At 40.6% G+C, this 16,586-nt stretch overlaps 1 protein-coding gene across 1 annotated transcript; it reads left to right on the top strand.

The window, feature by feature from the left end:
• On the top strand, nt 1–13,357 carry TMEM35A (transmembrane protein 35A). Its single transcript, XM_054572264.1, has 2 exons — nt 1–227; nt 11,657–13,357. Exons 1-2 carry the CDS (start codon nt 108–110, stop codon nt 12,059–12,061), a joined length of 525 nt encoding a protein of 174 aa, XP_054428239.1. The 5' UTR covers nt 1–107; the 3' UTR covers nt 12,062–13,357.
• The last annotated feature ends 3,229 nt before the right edge of the window (nt 13,358–16,586 follow it).

Raw genomic sequence — 16,586 nt, 5'->3', positions numbered from 1 at the left:
CCTCTGCAGCGTCCCTCTCGCTATCTCTGCGATAACTGCCAGCGCTTTAGACAGACACACAGGGTGCGCAAAGCAGAGGATTGTTTGGGACCCGCCTTGGTGACTCCATGGCATCCCCCAGAACCGTAACTGTCGTGGCCCTCTCGGTGGCCCTGGGACTCTTCTTTGTTTTTATGGGGACTATCAAGTTGACCCCCAGGCTCAGCAAGGATGCCTACAATGAGATGGTAAGTGAAGCAAACGGGTGATGAGGAGCGCACCCCCAAGGGATAGCGAATACCTCTCCCCTTCTTTCCTTCCCAGGCCACGGTCCCATCTCCTTGACCCCCACCCCCACCCAGACCCTTCAGTCTCCCCAATAACTTTGCAGCTCGGAAGGAGCAGCTGGACAACAGCGATTTCATTTGTGGGCCACACCGAGCAACTGTTCTGGAGCCACTGAATGCCAGTTGGGGGAGGGGTTGCCCGCGAGTACACCACACCCGCAACTAATTCAGAAGGCTGAGACCTGCGTAACACCTGTCACTGGCAGGAACCCTTCTCTTCTTTCAACACACCCAAAGTCGGGGCAACCAGTCTGCAAATCTGATTCCTTCCCTTGGAGCTAAGTGTTTAGCAAGCTGGAGAGTTTAGTTTATTTATCTTCAGGAAGAACAAAGGGGAAGAAGGGAAAGGGCTGGGGGAGAATGAGCTACTAGAACGAACAATTTTTAGGGGCAGGAAAGGTACTCCTCATCACAGGTGGACAGCTGATGGTATTCCCTTAGCAGACTGGGCGTGTCTTTATCCTTGAGGAGAGCAGTCTTGGCCCAAATAAAGGTCACCAAGAGCTTGCTTCCTCCCCTTTTCTCAAGGTAGAGCTGGCTGTTTTGTTTTATTTTGTGTGCTAATCTGCACAATCTGCAAAGTCTGCCTTTTCTCTCCTGTAATAGACCATAATCTCCACCTTGCCTCCTGTGGATGCCCAGGGCCAGGCCCTCTGCAGAGTTAAAATCATGTAAGGTGACTGGTCAAAACATCTTCTCTGCAACATGGGGGCTGGGCTGTTCTTCCCAGTTGGGCTTGAAGAGGACTTGTTCCTCTGCTGTGGAGTACGAGGAGATGGCAGGGGATGTTTCCAGCACTTTTGGTCTCTTGCCTCTTTCCATCACTATGACTCTTTATTTCCCCACCCCAGCTGAAGGGAGCCTGCTTCTCACTTTTTTTTTTTTTTTTGTGCTATACTGCCAGTAATAAGAGGGAGCCCATTGCTGGGCTCTCAAGATAAAGAACGAGAGGAGCTTAGGGTAGGAACAAGAAGGGAGAGAGAAAAAAGGCAAGAGAGACTCCTCTTTTGGGCCCTGGCAAGGAGGAATAGCCCCACAGATTGATAGGAATGCACAGCAATCCTGGAGCCCACTGCAGAGCCTTCCAGGGCCCCTCAACATGAGCTGTAAATGGATGGAGACTGGCAAATTGTAGATGCTCATAAAATGTTAGCGGGCAGCTCTGGCTTCTGTCTCAGGGATCGAGCTGGTGTTTTCCATGTCTCCCTCACCACAGGATCCCCCTGGGGTGGAAATGGGTGGCTGCTACTCAAGGGCCATGGTCTAGCCCCAGTGGCAAATTCTAATGTGTTTCTTTTTTTCCTTTCCCCTCTGCCCAACATGTTTGACCAGATGGAATTTAAATAAGGTCAAAATGAGTATCCAAGGTTGCCTGCATTGGGTGGGTGGGTGGGGGAGGTGATGTAGCAGAAGCCACCAAAGGCAGAGGGACTGGGTAGAGGGAAAATGCCACTACATTTTTGTCCTGGCAGTAGTACTGTGGTGTTAGATGATAAATAAATGGATATGCTCTTGCTTTACTTTTCATATATTTATATATTTGTGTGTGTGCACCTTAGGTATTTTTAAGCTCTCTTTCCTTGGGGACACAGTACCCTTCCTCAGTATGCTCCCTACGTCCCAGACCCTGCTCTGCTGCTTTACAGGCCCCCAAGCGGCACTCTAAGTGCAGTGTAGGCTCTGCACGCAATCCAACTAAGATGGAGTCACCGGGAAGCTTTCTACCAGCTTGGCAGGTGCTCACAAAGAGGACCAACCACAGAATGGGTTTACAGTAGGTTTCTTCCTAGGGAGTAGAGCTGTCTACTGCAGTCTAATAAAAGGCAGAATAAACAAATATGATTTCATATCATACAAAGGAACACATTTAAGTAGGTATAATCTAGTATAGCAGTACAGAAACTTTGTGTGTGTATATGCACAATTCTGTGCTTCTGTGCTCCTTAGGGCCACCTGGAAGAAATGCAAGAACTATATGTAGCTGAGAGGTAGACTTCACAGTAGTCTGAAGCTTGAGGGGGGATTTTTAGATTGCCCTTTCCTAGGGTCTCCTCTTTCATTGAGCACTGGGCCTCAGGCTGGAGATGGCTGTCTGGGATAGGGCCCACTGAATAGGGCCTGGGCTGGCCTAGCTTTATTCTTGAACCCATAGGAAATAGGGAAAATTCAGTTCTTCAGTTCTAGTCCAAAGAAGGTAGTCAATTGATATTTTTTGGATGGATGGGTGCATGAATGATTCATTGTAACACTGTTTTGTCTGGTCATCACCCTTCAGAATTCTCTGGATGACTCTCAGTTATATAATTTAGGAGCTATTTCTGGATTCTTAGAAGGTAACTACAGCCCCTCAGGACCCCAACCCTAGATCAGCTGGCATATTTATCTGGGATTTTCTGTTTTCCATTTAGGAATGATTCCTCTGCACTGATGGAGTTAGCCTTGTATTGACTGCAGTGGCTTTTCTTATAAGGCCCCAAGTGTTGTTGTTGCAATATTATTTGTTCTTCAAAACATCTCTGTGAGGTAGATGCATTTTCTTATTTATTCTTATTTTACTGATTGTTAACTGATCCAAGATCATAGGGTAAGCTGTTGTTGGAGCAGATGTTAGAAAACAAGTTTGTGACTCAGTATTCTCAGAGAAGTCATTAAATGGTTACAACTGCTTTTTTGGATGTCAGGATTTACAACTGATTCTTAAAAATATCTGGCATATTCTCTCTCCTATTTTGTATCAGTTCAACTGCCCCAATCCATACCTTGGGGTTTCGTTTTTCAAACTCAGATTTTTTCCTTTTCTGCCAACTTTTTTTTCCTTGTTCTAAAACCATTATTAGTGCTATGCTCAGGTGTTATCACCTCTCTGAAGAATCACTGTTAAAAACCAAACAGAGAAATGACTATGAACTTCTTTCCTGTCTCTACTGGAGAAGCCAAAAGAAATTAGTGGAAATTGAGTCACATATGTTTAGGTTCAAATCCTGGTATTGTTAGTGTCTCAGTTTTTGCATCTGTAAAATGAGGATAATAATACCTGCCTCAGAAGGTAGTTGTAAATATTAACTGAGATTACATATGGGAGCATCTGTTTAGCTGTTCAAAAAATGCTAAGTGACATGGTAATGATAATTAATTCTATTTTTGCAGTGGATTCCTGACTAAGTTAAGGAATTGAAATCATGCATTTAGACTAGTTTAAGGAATAGAAATCAGGCATGTAAAAGAGCAAGATACTATTCTCATTTGCCCTGGTGAATAGACTTTATGCAACCAGCTAATATTGACAACTTCAGACTTGCTGCTGGGTAATGCACATTGGATCCCATGAAGAATTTCCAGATGCCTCTCTTGAATGGCCCATTTTGTGTGTGTTGTGCCATACCTCCTCCAGATTTAGCAAGTTGTCATTGGAGTATTCTAAAGTCCATGTGAATTAAACACGACCAATGTTCCCTCGACTAAATGCCTTCATTAATTCACTTGAAATTGGGAATGAGCACTTACAAATGCTGCTAAGCAATTTCTGGTGCAGTGATGAGGAAAATATGAATGGTTCACTTGCTGTAATTTAGTATTCAGCTCTTTCTAGCAGAGGTTCCATCCTACAAGCACAAGGGGCCACATATGTAATAGTAAGAAAACACCAAAAATCCTGTCACAATGAAGGCAAGAGATTTTTGGTCTTCAGGACGATAGGGCAAGTCTCTGCTTCTTTGAATCCCCTCATAGGGAAGGTTTGTTGATTTGACTGATAAATATGCTAACCTATAGTTAAGTGTCCTCCTGTTTGTGTAGCTCTGGGGAAACACTCCAGATATGTTTGGGCAGTTTATTTAATGTCTGTAGGTAATATTTTATGCTTCTGATCACTGCCACTAATTGCTTTCCAACAAGGCAATAAGATAGTAATTCACTGATGCTTAGACTGCTCTCTGAGGTGGCACAGTACATTTATTCCCTCAGAGAGGAAGGTGACCCTGAGATGTGAACTGCTTTTGCTTAGTTCACACAGCTAGCCATCTCAAGCTAAACTACATTGGCACTTATGCCAGGGAGCTCATTGCTCCTCAGTGGTCAACAACTGTGCTTGTTTCAGAATGACTTTTGACTGACAGTAGAAGTCAGACTTTTGCCCTAAAATGTAATCAGGAAGGGATCCACCTTTGTTAGTAGGACCATATTTCCCAGCTTCCTCTTTAAGTGAGCATTATATTACAATGGTTATCTATATTATATTATATAACATTATATATTATATTTAGTGCTTAAAAATATTTATCATTCATATGGACATTTGGCACTTAAACATGTGATAGCTTTTTATTGCATTTAAGAAATGATCTTGCCGTGGCTCAGTTGGTTAGAGTGTCATCCTGAACACAAAAAGGTTGCAAGTTTGATCCCTGGTCAGTGCACATACTCAGGTTGTGGGTTCCATCCCCTGTCAGGGTGCATATGGGACGCAACTGATCGATATTTCTCTCTCACATCTCTGTCTCTCTCTGTCTCTCTCTGTCTCTCTCTCTTTTGCACGTGTGCGTGCTCCACACGCCTGTCTCTCTCAAATCAGTAAACATATCCTTAGGTAAGGATTAAAAAAAGAGAAAGGATCTGTGATTCACATGTGGCATTTTTTCCTACAGAGATTCAGGGAAATCATAATTAGGTCAGTAAATTTTGCAGCACTTATGTAGGCTTTATGGCTGAGTTTTTGTGTTGTTTTTTCTTAATTAATGAACTTTATTTTGGGGAGGGCACTTATAGGTTATAGAAAAATTGAGCAGAAAGTAATGAGTTCCCATATACCCCTCTACCCCCATTTTCCCCTATTATTAATATCTTGCATTAGTGTAGTACACTTGTTACAATTGATGAGCCAATATTGATACATTATTATTAACTAAAGTCTCTAGTTTACATTAGGTTCACTCTTTGTGTTGTACATTATATAGGCTTTGATAAGTATTTAATGATATATACGACATTTTTTGTCAATATCCTCTTTTGTTTTTATATAGTTTTTTCCCTGTAAATTTTATTGAAGTATAACATACATACTGAAATGTGCACATTAAGTATACAGTGCAAGGAATTTTCAGAACACTACTGTGTAACCAGCACCCATATTAAGAAACAGAATATAATCAGCACCTCAGAAATCCCCCTTATGGCCCCTTCCAGTTACTACCTCCCCAAGGGTAATTGGTATCCTGAATTCTAATAGCATAGGTTAGTTTTACATGCTTTTGACCATTACATAAATGGGATAATGATGTATACCAGCCAAACTAGTATTTCTTTTACTTAATTGGCATAAATGAATTAAAGTGGACCAAACGACGTGCCCTCATTCCCATTTTATCCTGGTATTTGGTTGGATCTGTTATTAATTATAATCAAAGATGAATATTATTAAATGGTTTTGAGCTGTTCAAGTTTAATGTTATTAATTTGAGATCATGAACCCTGGGGTGTTGTGAAGAATAAATGACAAGCCCTGGCTGGTGTGGCTCAGTGGATTGAGTGCCAGCCTGCAAACTGAAAGGTCACTGGTTTGACTCCCAGTCACAGCATGTGCCTGGGTTGTGGCCCAGGTCCTCAGTTGTGGGCATGTGAGAAGCAGCTAATCTATGTATCCCTCACACAGGAATGTTTCTATCCTTTTCTTTCTTCCTCCCTTCCTGCCTCTAAAAATAAACAAATAAAATATTTTTAAAAAAAAATAAGAAGGAATAAATGACCAAAAAAAAGGTTTGACTAAAGAAAGACTCCATATGCTGTTGACTCATGTGTGAATCTTATCTCTTCATACCATAAGAATGGACCTGCTTGATTCAATGCTATTATCATTAAAATAATTACTTTGGCTTGCAAACATGGATTTCTAATTGTGTAGTTCATTAATGATAAAATGTGTGCCTGTGGACCTAGGTTGAGGCTATGATACTGTGATTCTTTGACTAACTCTCCAAAATGCTTATTTAATTTACAAAAGGGGAAACTGAGGTAATAAAATACGTAGTAATTTCCTCCAAGTAATTTAGGGACAAAAGGAAAATTGGAATTTAGCTTATCTTAAGAATCCCAGTCAAGGATATTGCTGCATGATTGCCTTTGATTAAGGGATTTGAAACATTCTTTTTTCTGCTTTCTTCCCCTAAAAGGAAATGGTAATTACAGGGTCTGGGTCATTGCAATAGAAAGGCAACAGACCTAAGAAAGTGAATTGCAAGAGCCTTTTAGGAGAGCCACTCATTTAACTCTCTTTATTCTTATTATCAGAAAACAATGAAAGTCTTTGGAGATCTAGTTGCTATAGACCCTTCTATAGTTACATGTGGCCCTTCTATTGTTAGAAATGAGGTGGCTCAGACTAAGCATTGATGAAACTGGCAATCTTTTGTTGTCTCCATCCTACTCCACAGGAGAAAGAATAAAGGGCTTTTTATGATGTCAAAACCCCATCTAAGCTTAGTTCTATATCAACAACTTCAACATTCCCTGCCTAGAGTCCTGGAGAACAGATGCTATTTGTATGTACTCAGCTTTGAACTAAAGATTTGATGACATGGCTTACCCACATGCAGTTTCTTCTTGAGAAAAGGAGGAAAGAGGCAACAGCTAGATGCACAAGAATATCCACAGCTGCAGTTTAAGAGGTTAGGTAACTGAACAAGTAATTCAGTAAAACAACTGAAAAAGTAATATGGAGTAACACCAAATAGAGAGGAAAAGTCCACTGAAGTTATAGGACCTTGATTTAAAGGCCCAGAATTTGGCCTCAAGCTACAGATTTGACTGTAGTGTAGATTAGAATCTGTTCTTGAATAATGTGTGGTTAGCCTTAACCAAAAAAGGAGTGCTTTCCAGAAGCCACTAAGCCAGCATCCAGAAGGCTTGGTTCTAAAAAGACAGTAAGAAATTCTTCTTCCCTCCTGTGTTCATCATATCAAAAGCTTACACCTAGGATTTAGGAATTGCTTCTTGGGGAGCTTTGTGCTACTAATTAGACATGGTCCTTACTTAAGAGTGTTAAATAAGCCTCTTAGGTCTAGATTTCTTTCACTAATGTCCCCCTGCTACTGTCACCAGAATGTAGAGGGGGAGAGATTGGGCAGGTTGCATCTGGATTAATAGTGATGGAAAATGGGCAGGCTTCTCCCTTTTACCAGGTGACCTAACTCTCAGCTCTTCTCTGCTCCATTCCACATGGGTCTGGCTCAGTTCAGCCCAGGGTGTTACTCTACATACTGGTCAACCTCTCTCCTAATTTCTCTCTGAAAATCCCTGATTTAAACTAAGATGGAAAGAGGAAGGAAAAATGACTAACATTTTGTATTTCCTTATGTGCTCAGGAACAGGGAAGGGAGTAGGGTAAAGTGAAATTTTAAATAAAGACAGAATCTGACTGGAATATAATTAAGAAGAGGTGAGTGAGGCAGGGTGCAAGTGCAGAGTTGGATCCTACCTTTACTTAAAAAATTGACATTTTTTTTGTCATGAATATTATTTATCTAGATCAATGAGTATTTTTGGTACTGTTTTAAATTTTGTGCTCAAGGCAAATAGCCTTATCTACTTCACCTTAGTCACAGCCCTGCTAAGGAAAATGAAGCTCAGAGAGGTCAAATAATTTGCCTATGGATACTCAACTAGAAAGGGGCAGAGATGGGATTTGAACTCAAGTCTGTTTGAATCCAACACATGCTCTTTTCACTAAACCATAAGTCTTTCTTTTAAAAAAAAATCCTCACATAAGGATATGTTTATTGATTTTAGAGAGAGAGGAAGGGAGGGGGGGAGAGAGAGAAACAACAATGTGAGAAACATCAATCAGTTGCCTCCTGTATGCACCCTGATTGGGGATCCAATCCACAACTTAGGTATGTACCCTTACCAGGGATAGAACCGGCAACCTTTTTTGGTGTGTGGGAAGATGCTCCAACTAACTGAGCCACCCGGCTAGGGCTAAACCATCTTTTTTCATTGCTTTTAGAGAGCGAGGAAGGGAGAGAGAGAACCATCGATGCCAGAGAGAAGCATCGATTGGTTGCCTCCCATACGCACCTGGACCGGGGATCGCACATGCCCGGACTGGGGATCTGGACCAGATCAAGCCCGGAACCTAGTTATGTGCCTTGACCAGGAACCAAACCCACAACTTTTTGGTTACGGGATGATGCTCCAACCATCTGAGCCACACCAGCCAGGGCTAACCTATCAGTCTTTTAACAGTCCTCATAGATTATCTTGTGCCACTCATGTTAATTAACCCATGAAATAAGGGTGCTTTCACTTGTCCAGAAATGAGGAAAATTACTTAACATTTGTTTCAAACTTAGAGAGTGTGAACATTATTCTAAGTGCCAGATACTTCTGAGAGGTCAATTTGGCTTTCTGTCCAATTCTCATAATACTTATCTTGCATCTGGCACTTTTGACTCTTCTTCTTTTTTTCTATTTTAATTTTGAAAACTCATTAAAGTATAGTTGGCATGCACTATTACATTAGTTTCAGGTGCACAATGTAGCGATTCTTCATTTATATACCTTACAATGTGATCACCGTGGTAAATCTAGTAACCATCTCTCACTGTACAAAGTTATTAACAATATTACTGACTATATGCTTTATTTTACACACTATATTCCATGGCTTATTTATTTTTTAACTGGAATTTTGTACCTCTTATTCCCCTTCACCTTTTTCATTCATCCTCCCACCACCTCCCCTCTGGCAGCCATCAGTTTGTTCTCCATATTTATGAGTCTGTTTCTATTCCACATATAAGTGAAATCACATGGAATTTGTCTTTCTCTGTCTGACTTATTTCACTTAGTATAATACCCTCTAGGTTCATCCATGTTATTTCAAATGGCAAGATTTCATTCTTTTATATTGGGGAGTGAGGGAGAGAGAGAGAGAGAGAGAGAGAGAGAGAGAATGAGAATCATCTTTATCCATTGATATATCAATGGACATGTAGGTTGCTTCAATATCTTAGCTATTGTAAATGAACATAGGGGTGCATATATCTTTTCAAATTAGTGTTTTAATTTTGTTAGTGAGGATGTGAAGAAAAAGAACCCTTCTGCACTGTTGGCAGGATTGTAAATTGATTCAGTCACTATGGAAGCTGGTATTATGGAGGTTGCTAAAAAATTAAAAATAGAACTACCCTATGACCCAACAGTTCAACTTCTGGATATTTATCTGACTGATCTCTTCTTAAAACCTCTCTTGGCCCCCATGTCCCGATCTCTACCAGTTTTCCTCATACTTTTCTGACTACACTTTCTTCTACTTTGTGGACACTCTTCCTCTCTCCATTCCTTAAATGTCTGTCACACATTTTTTCCCCACTGTATACATTCTACATGGGCATGCCAATGACTATCAATTCTATATTTTTATCCCAGACCTCACTTACTGACTGCCTACCAAACATCACCATTTTGTTGTCTTAGAGATACTTCAATACAGAAAAAACCCAAATTGAATTCCTAATTCCTTCCTTCCCTCTGCCACCCTCAACTATTTCCTCTGTGTGCATTCCCAAACTTCTATTCAGGCACACAAGCCAGAAACCAGATAATCTTTCTTGACTTCTTTTTCCTTCAATGTCCATATCCAATAAGACATCAAATTCTGTTAATTTTGCATTCAAAGTATCCTTGACTTCGTTCCCCTCCCTGTATTCTTACTGTCATTACTCTAGTCCAGGTCTCTCACTTGGTTTCCTTGCTTCCATCCTCCACATTATTTCCAAAGGGAGCTTCCTTAAAAGCAAATTATGTTGCTTCCCCTGGACTATGGGATAAAGTCCAGCTCCACAACACAACATATGTGATCTGATTTATAACCATCACCCCTGTCTCATGTCACTGCATTCTTCCCCAACCTGTTCTGAACTAGGGCAGTATTCACAACACACCAATCTAATTTGTTTTTAAAGGTCTTTGCTCATCCAGATTTCCCTGCCTGCAATAACCTTCCCTTATTGATCTTGCAAACATCCAATCTTCTGTGAAGATTCGACTCTAGCTTTTCTCAGTCTCCATCTAGGAAGACTTGACCATTTCCTCTGGTGTGCCTCCACTGTACCCACTTACATAATTTTATTCAGCACCCATAATAGTTTATTGCACTTATGTATTTGCATAACTGTTTTCCCCTTATAAACTCAAGCTTCAGGAAGACAGGGCCTTTGAATAACTGATATCTGTATTCAACGTACCTAGTTCAGTGCCTCACATAAGGAGACAATAAATATTGAATGGACAAATGGATACTTAATGAAAACAAAGCAGTGGGCCAACCCAATAAGACACTTAATGAAATCCCATCAATTTAGTACAATATAAGGATCAGGCCACTCTGAATAGTGAAAAATACGATTATCTATCACTCTAAGGTCCATATAATTCTATTACTTTGTAATATATCTTGTGACTCCCTCCTCTGTCCTATAATGTCTCCCTTTGGGCTACAATTAGACACTGTACAGACCTCTATTATAAAGCACTTATCATGCTGCTTTATAATGCTATTTATGTATCTGTTTCCCTAGGCTAGACCAAGAGCTCCTTGACCTGGTCGTATTCATCCATATATTTCCATCAAATAATCTATAGTAGGTGTTCGATAAATATTTGTTGAATTAAAATTAATGAACCTGAACCAGGCAAATCAAAGTAGTATCTTATAAAGGCCTGGGGGTTTATCTCAATGACCATGAGAATGATTTCTGTCCTACTATATTTTAAAGATACAAAAGGGGCTAATGTTTACATATATTTTTAATTTTCTACTTGCTTAGCACACTTTTTTTTTTTTTTACAAATTCCACAAATATAAACTCCAGCTCAGCTGAAGTTTCTGAATAATCACAGATTCCAAATTAGGGAAGCCCAAATTAGTGAGGCTTTAGCATACTGTGCCTTGCCCTGTTTCATTTTTGTTGATATTCTTATGCCTTTAGGTTTGGACAAGGCAGGCACTAGAAAATGTGGATGTGGCTAATCTGTACCCATTTTATGGGCCTGATGAATTTTCTTTTAAATTCTTAATGTTGTTTGTGACTGATAATCAGAAAAAAATTTAAAATATGAAGTCAAATTCTCTTACCTTCCATACTGTTACTAAGGTTTAAATCACAGGGATCTCAGCAGATTGCTTGCTTTTTTTCTTTATCTTAATTACAAGGCTTTTATTTAGGGGAACAGTAAAAATGGGACACCATTGGCTGGTGTGGAAAGGGAATGTTTTCTTCATTCTAATGTTAAAATCATAGTTAATGCAGTGATTTCCTTATGGTATTCTACTCCAGAAACGTGCTTACAAGACCTATGTCCGAGCCCTTCCTCTGCTGAAGAAAATGGGGATCAATTCCATTCTCCTCCGTAAAAGCATTGGTGCTCTTGAGGTGGCCTGTGGCATTGTCATGACCCTTGTGCCTGGACGTCCCAAAGATGTAGCCAACTTCTTCCTGCTCTTGCTGGTGTTGGTTGTGCTCTTCTTCCACCAGCTAGTCGGTGATCCTCTCAAACGCTATGCCCATGCCCTGGTGTTTGGAATCCTGCTCACCTGCCGCCTGCTGATTGCCCGCAAGCCTGAAGACCGCTCTTCTGAGACGAAGCCCTCACCCCTTGGAAACGTGGGAAATGCGGGGAAAGCTGAGGAGCAGCCTTCCTTATATGAGAAGGCCCCTCAGGGCAAAATGAAGTTGTCATAGGAAGTTGGAAGTGTAAAAAGTGAACCTTCCAGGCAGTTGCCTCCATGACACCCAGGAAGATATGTTTTTCATTTGATTTATTTATCTTGGGAGAAAGGGAAAAATATAATCTACAAGTTAATGGCCCTGTTGGCTTGTGTATGCCTATACCTTGAAATGACCTCCCCACGTAGACATATGTGTACCACCTTTAATCACTCTGGGGGCAATTCTCACATCTTGCTGCATGTACATGTATATGGCTAACTATTGAAGTACTTTTGTGAGATGGACTCCAGGAAGCATGTGACTGTGAGACTGAGTGTGGGAAAATGTATTTACTGTGTGTGTGCATGCACATGCGGAGGAGAAGGCTCTAACCTTGAACTAACCCTGCACAGGTATCCTTCCCTTTATGGACTGAGTCTAGTGAAGACAATAAAATAAACATTATAAAGAGAATCTCACTTTTGATATAAAACAAACTATGAATTCCCATGGGATGGGGGAATCCCTTGATAAATTAAGCTGGAAACGTGAACCTACCACTTAGAAAAATTTCCTTCAATTTTAGGCAGTGACTTGTGTGTAAAATTAATTAGCCTCTACTTTTAACAGTTGTTTAAATTTTAAATGCTCCATATTGAGTTTAATTAAAATAAGGAATCTATGCAGTCAATAGATAATCTAATTCTTCAAGTAATGAAATTGGAAATTTCACCTTGCTTTTGTCCAACCCCAACCTACTAAGCTCCTTTACCCAGTTTGAAACTGAAGAAGTAAACTTGTTTCTGTTTTGTTTTGTTTTGTTTTTTTAAATTTTCTTAAGCCAAAAGCTGCCTCACTTCCACCATTCTCAGCAACTAACCAGGGTTTGGCAGCTTCTCCAGTGTTGTGATTGAGGTAGCAATGATTATTCCTGTTAGAAGACTGTGAATCTAAAATATTCTTAAATCATCTGAAATTTGACTGAAGAGCTGTACCCAGCATTTCCCTGACAAATAGATTTACCACTCTTATGGAATCTTCACTGAACTTTGCAAGTATAAACATAGATATAAGCTACCCCCAAAGTTGTCTCCTCTACACTTCATCATTCCGGTGGGTGGAGTTTAGCTGGAGGAAGGACATTTGATATGGGTTAGTTGGATCCAGCAGTATGAAAATTTGCTTTCTTCATTACGTACCGGTGTTTCTCCTTGTTAGATGCGCTTTGATGGTTTTATTATTATTGTGCCAGGGATGGGGAAAAGGGTGGGGGTGTTTTGTGTGTGTCTGTGTGTGTGTGTGTGTGTGTGTAGTAAAATTATTGTATTTCTTCACTGTCATTGTTCTCATTAATTGATACCCCTGTGTCTTATTTCTCTCATTCTTTCAAAATAAAAATTTTTGAAATTTGGAGGAAACTGTTGGAACAAATAATGAAAATCTGGGAAGATCATATCAAGAGACTCAGGCGCGCGCGCGCGCGCTCGCGCGCGCTCTCTCTCTCTCTCTCTCTCTCTCTCTTTCTCTCTGTCTGGATGAGGGAGGAAAATGAAGACTATAACCACTTAATATACTAATGAGGCTACCAACTTTCCAATCTCATTTAAATTCCTCCACAGTTCTGTGATGTCAGCACATAAAATATTGATAGAAAGCTATTGAATTAGGGTCCCAATACAATTTCTAGATTTGGAGAATTCTGCTTCATTAGATGATGTCAAGAGAAGGTAGAAGAATGAGTTCAGAGAAAATTGGAGGTATATTAAATAAAAGTGAGCCAGTCAGTCTTTCACTATATGTGTCCACAAAGTGGCACAAGTTCCAGTGTCACAGTCTTGTTACATTAGGTGAGTTATTTCACCACTCAAGGTCCCAGTTTCATCATTTACAAAAAAGAAGGGGATTGAAAGCTTAAAACCCCTTCCAATTTACAACTGAGTCTATGAAATGATTAAAAATATAAGTGACTTGAGAAATGTTCAGTTCTTGTAGAAAAAGATCAGCTGCCATGAAAATACTGAACACCCAGTTTTCATGCACGATTAAATAAGAGTTCATGAAAGTGTGCTGAAAAACCGTACAAATATAAAATGTGGTAAAACAGTCATTTCCGCTGTAGTCTCCCAAATACACCAACTTAATCTTTGATTCCTCATCTCTCTCTAAGATTCTTCCTATAGTTTTGCCTATAGTTTATGGGTATGTTTTGGTCTCAAAAATTAGCGAGAGCTGTTTCTATCTGTTCTCTCCGGTTCCTACTCCAGTAGGAGATTAAACTACGGACTAAGCTGAGATCTCACACTAAGCCCGTATTACTGTTTTTCCCAATTTCTTTAAGGTCCATCACCCCTCAAAGTTAGGAATCTTTACATACCTGTCGACTGGCGGGTTATGTGCAACGTGCTACATCTGGCTTAGGGCACGTTTTTAGCCAACCCTGGAAGAAATCCTTTTACCATCTTCGGTAAAAGGAGGGCAGATCTAGCCGTTTTTCCCTCCCATCTCCTAGTTTCACATGAGAAAAGGGACAGCTTTAGAGGTCACAGACCCTTTAACCTAAAATTCTTGCCCAGCATGGGAGAGACAGTCTTTATCGCAAAGTTTGCAGTTTCATATTTTCCTACCAAGTCTCCACATTTGGGATCAATCTGGGCAAAATGATCACTATAATTAATCTTGTTAAATTCAAGAATCCAGACGCTGATTGTTCTGTTCTAAGCAAAAGGACGAATGCGAACATTTTTTTAGGACAGCTGGAACGCCAGCCAATCAGCTAGCTCCCGCTGCAACGGTCCACTCTCCGCAAGTCCCGGGGGCAAACGACAAAACGGAATTGGGTCTGCGTCAGCGTCGGCGCGCGCGCGTACCTCCTCGCGCCGTTAAACTGTAACCTAACCAATCAGATTTCAGCATTGCGCGCCGCTCTGCCAGGCCGCCTCCAGCGTCTCAGCGGAAGAGCATGCGTGGGGCGGGGCTTGGTTATTTGAATCTTGGAGGGGATCATTTGACTCCGGAGTTTCAGGGATAGAAGAATGCAGTGGGTAAGGTACTTTTAAATACCGCGCGAAAGGGGGTTGCTCCGAGATCGAAGGGGATCTCGTTGACTTCTGAGCAGGACTATCCTGCAAAGTGTGGCTGGGGTCCGGTTTTCCTCCCTAGCCCAGGAAGAGCCGGGGAGAGTCTTGGGAAACCAGGGGACCGGTCAACCGAGTGGGGTCTGAAGCTGCTCGCCAGCCCTTTGGTAGGAAACTAGGAAACTGCTCGGAACCTGGAACCTCCCACTGGGTTAGACACGTGTAGGTGCTCTCCTGCTTTGGCCTCATCTGTTCTAGGGAGGTGGGATTGAATGTCATTCTGATCATTCCCTTATATTTCTGATTTGAAGCCAAACATTTAGAAGTCTTCTGGGTTCCTCTCTTCCCTTTTCCCTACATCTAGTATTTTGTCATGGTCTTTCCCAGTCTACCTCCAAAACGTATCACGAATACAATCATTTTTGTCTCTTCCACTGCTGTACTTTAGGCGTAGTTCAGTTTACAATTTTCTCTTCTGGACTTTAGCAAGACCCTTTTAATTGCTCTGTTTCCATTCCTTGATCCCTAGTATTCTGTTTTTCACACCGCAGCTAAAATGGGCTTAAAACTTAAGTCAGATGGTATCACTCCCCTCCCTAACACTTCACTCTTCCCCAGTAGCTGCCATGATACTTAAAATCCAAACACTACTCTGGTTTACAAGTCTCAATATGATAGCCCTTGACTACCTTTCTGACTTTATCCCCCACTACCCTCTGCCTCTTTCATGTCAGTACCCCACCTTCCTCCCACCAGTGTTGCTGCTGTTTTTCTAACATGCAAAGCTCTTGTTTTAAGGTTTTAGCAAATCTTACTCTTCCGTCTCCATGAATGCTCTTACAGAAGAACATCTTCATGTATCTGATTCCTTGGCATGCAAATGTCAGTTTAAAGGTCAATCAGGGATGCTTTCTTTGCACACTTACTCCAAAGTAGCTTCTCACCCCTACCTCGTTTCTATCACATTACTGTATTATATTCCCTATTAGCTATATAGCGGATTTTGCCGTGTATACTGCCCACTTTTTTGCCCAAATTTTTGCAGAGAAAGAAAGGCTGCACATTATGCATGGGTAGTACCTGAAATACCTTGTATCTGTTCTTGTGTTTTGTAATTATTTGTTACATAAAATTTCTTATACCATAATAGGGTCAAAAATAGATGCTAAAATTCCTTTATAATACAAAAAACAAGTATCTAAATATAAATAAGTAATTGAATTAAAAATTAAAATGGAAGAATTTTTTTCTAAAAGTTTGGGCTAAAAATGTGGATGCACATATACACGGCAAAATATGGTACTTATTTAGTATTGACTGTCACACTCCACCCCACCCCCGTAAGTCTCATGAGAGAAGAGACCTTGACTATATTATTATTTTATCCTGGTAACTAGAACTGTGCTAGGCATATAGATGATGTTCAGTAATTATTTATTGAATAAGTGAATTAATTAATGACTTTTTCTGTTCTGAGAACCTTA

This window comes from Pteronotus mesoamericanus, unplaced genomic scaffold (genome assembly GCF_021234165.1).
Source record: "Pteronotus mesoamericanus isolate MK-2021 breed Mesoamerican mustached bat unplaced genomic scaffold, CSHL_Meso_final contig_227, whole genome shotgun sequence".
NCBI lineage: Eukaryota > Metazoa > Chordata > Mammalia > Chiroptera > Mormoopidae > Pteronotus > Pteronotus mesoamericanus.
This window is presented reverse-complemented; position numbering and strand designations above follow the sequence as displayed.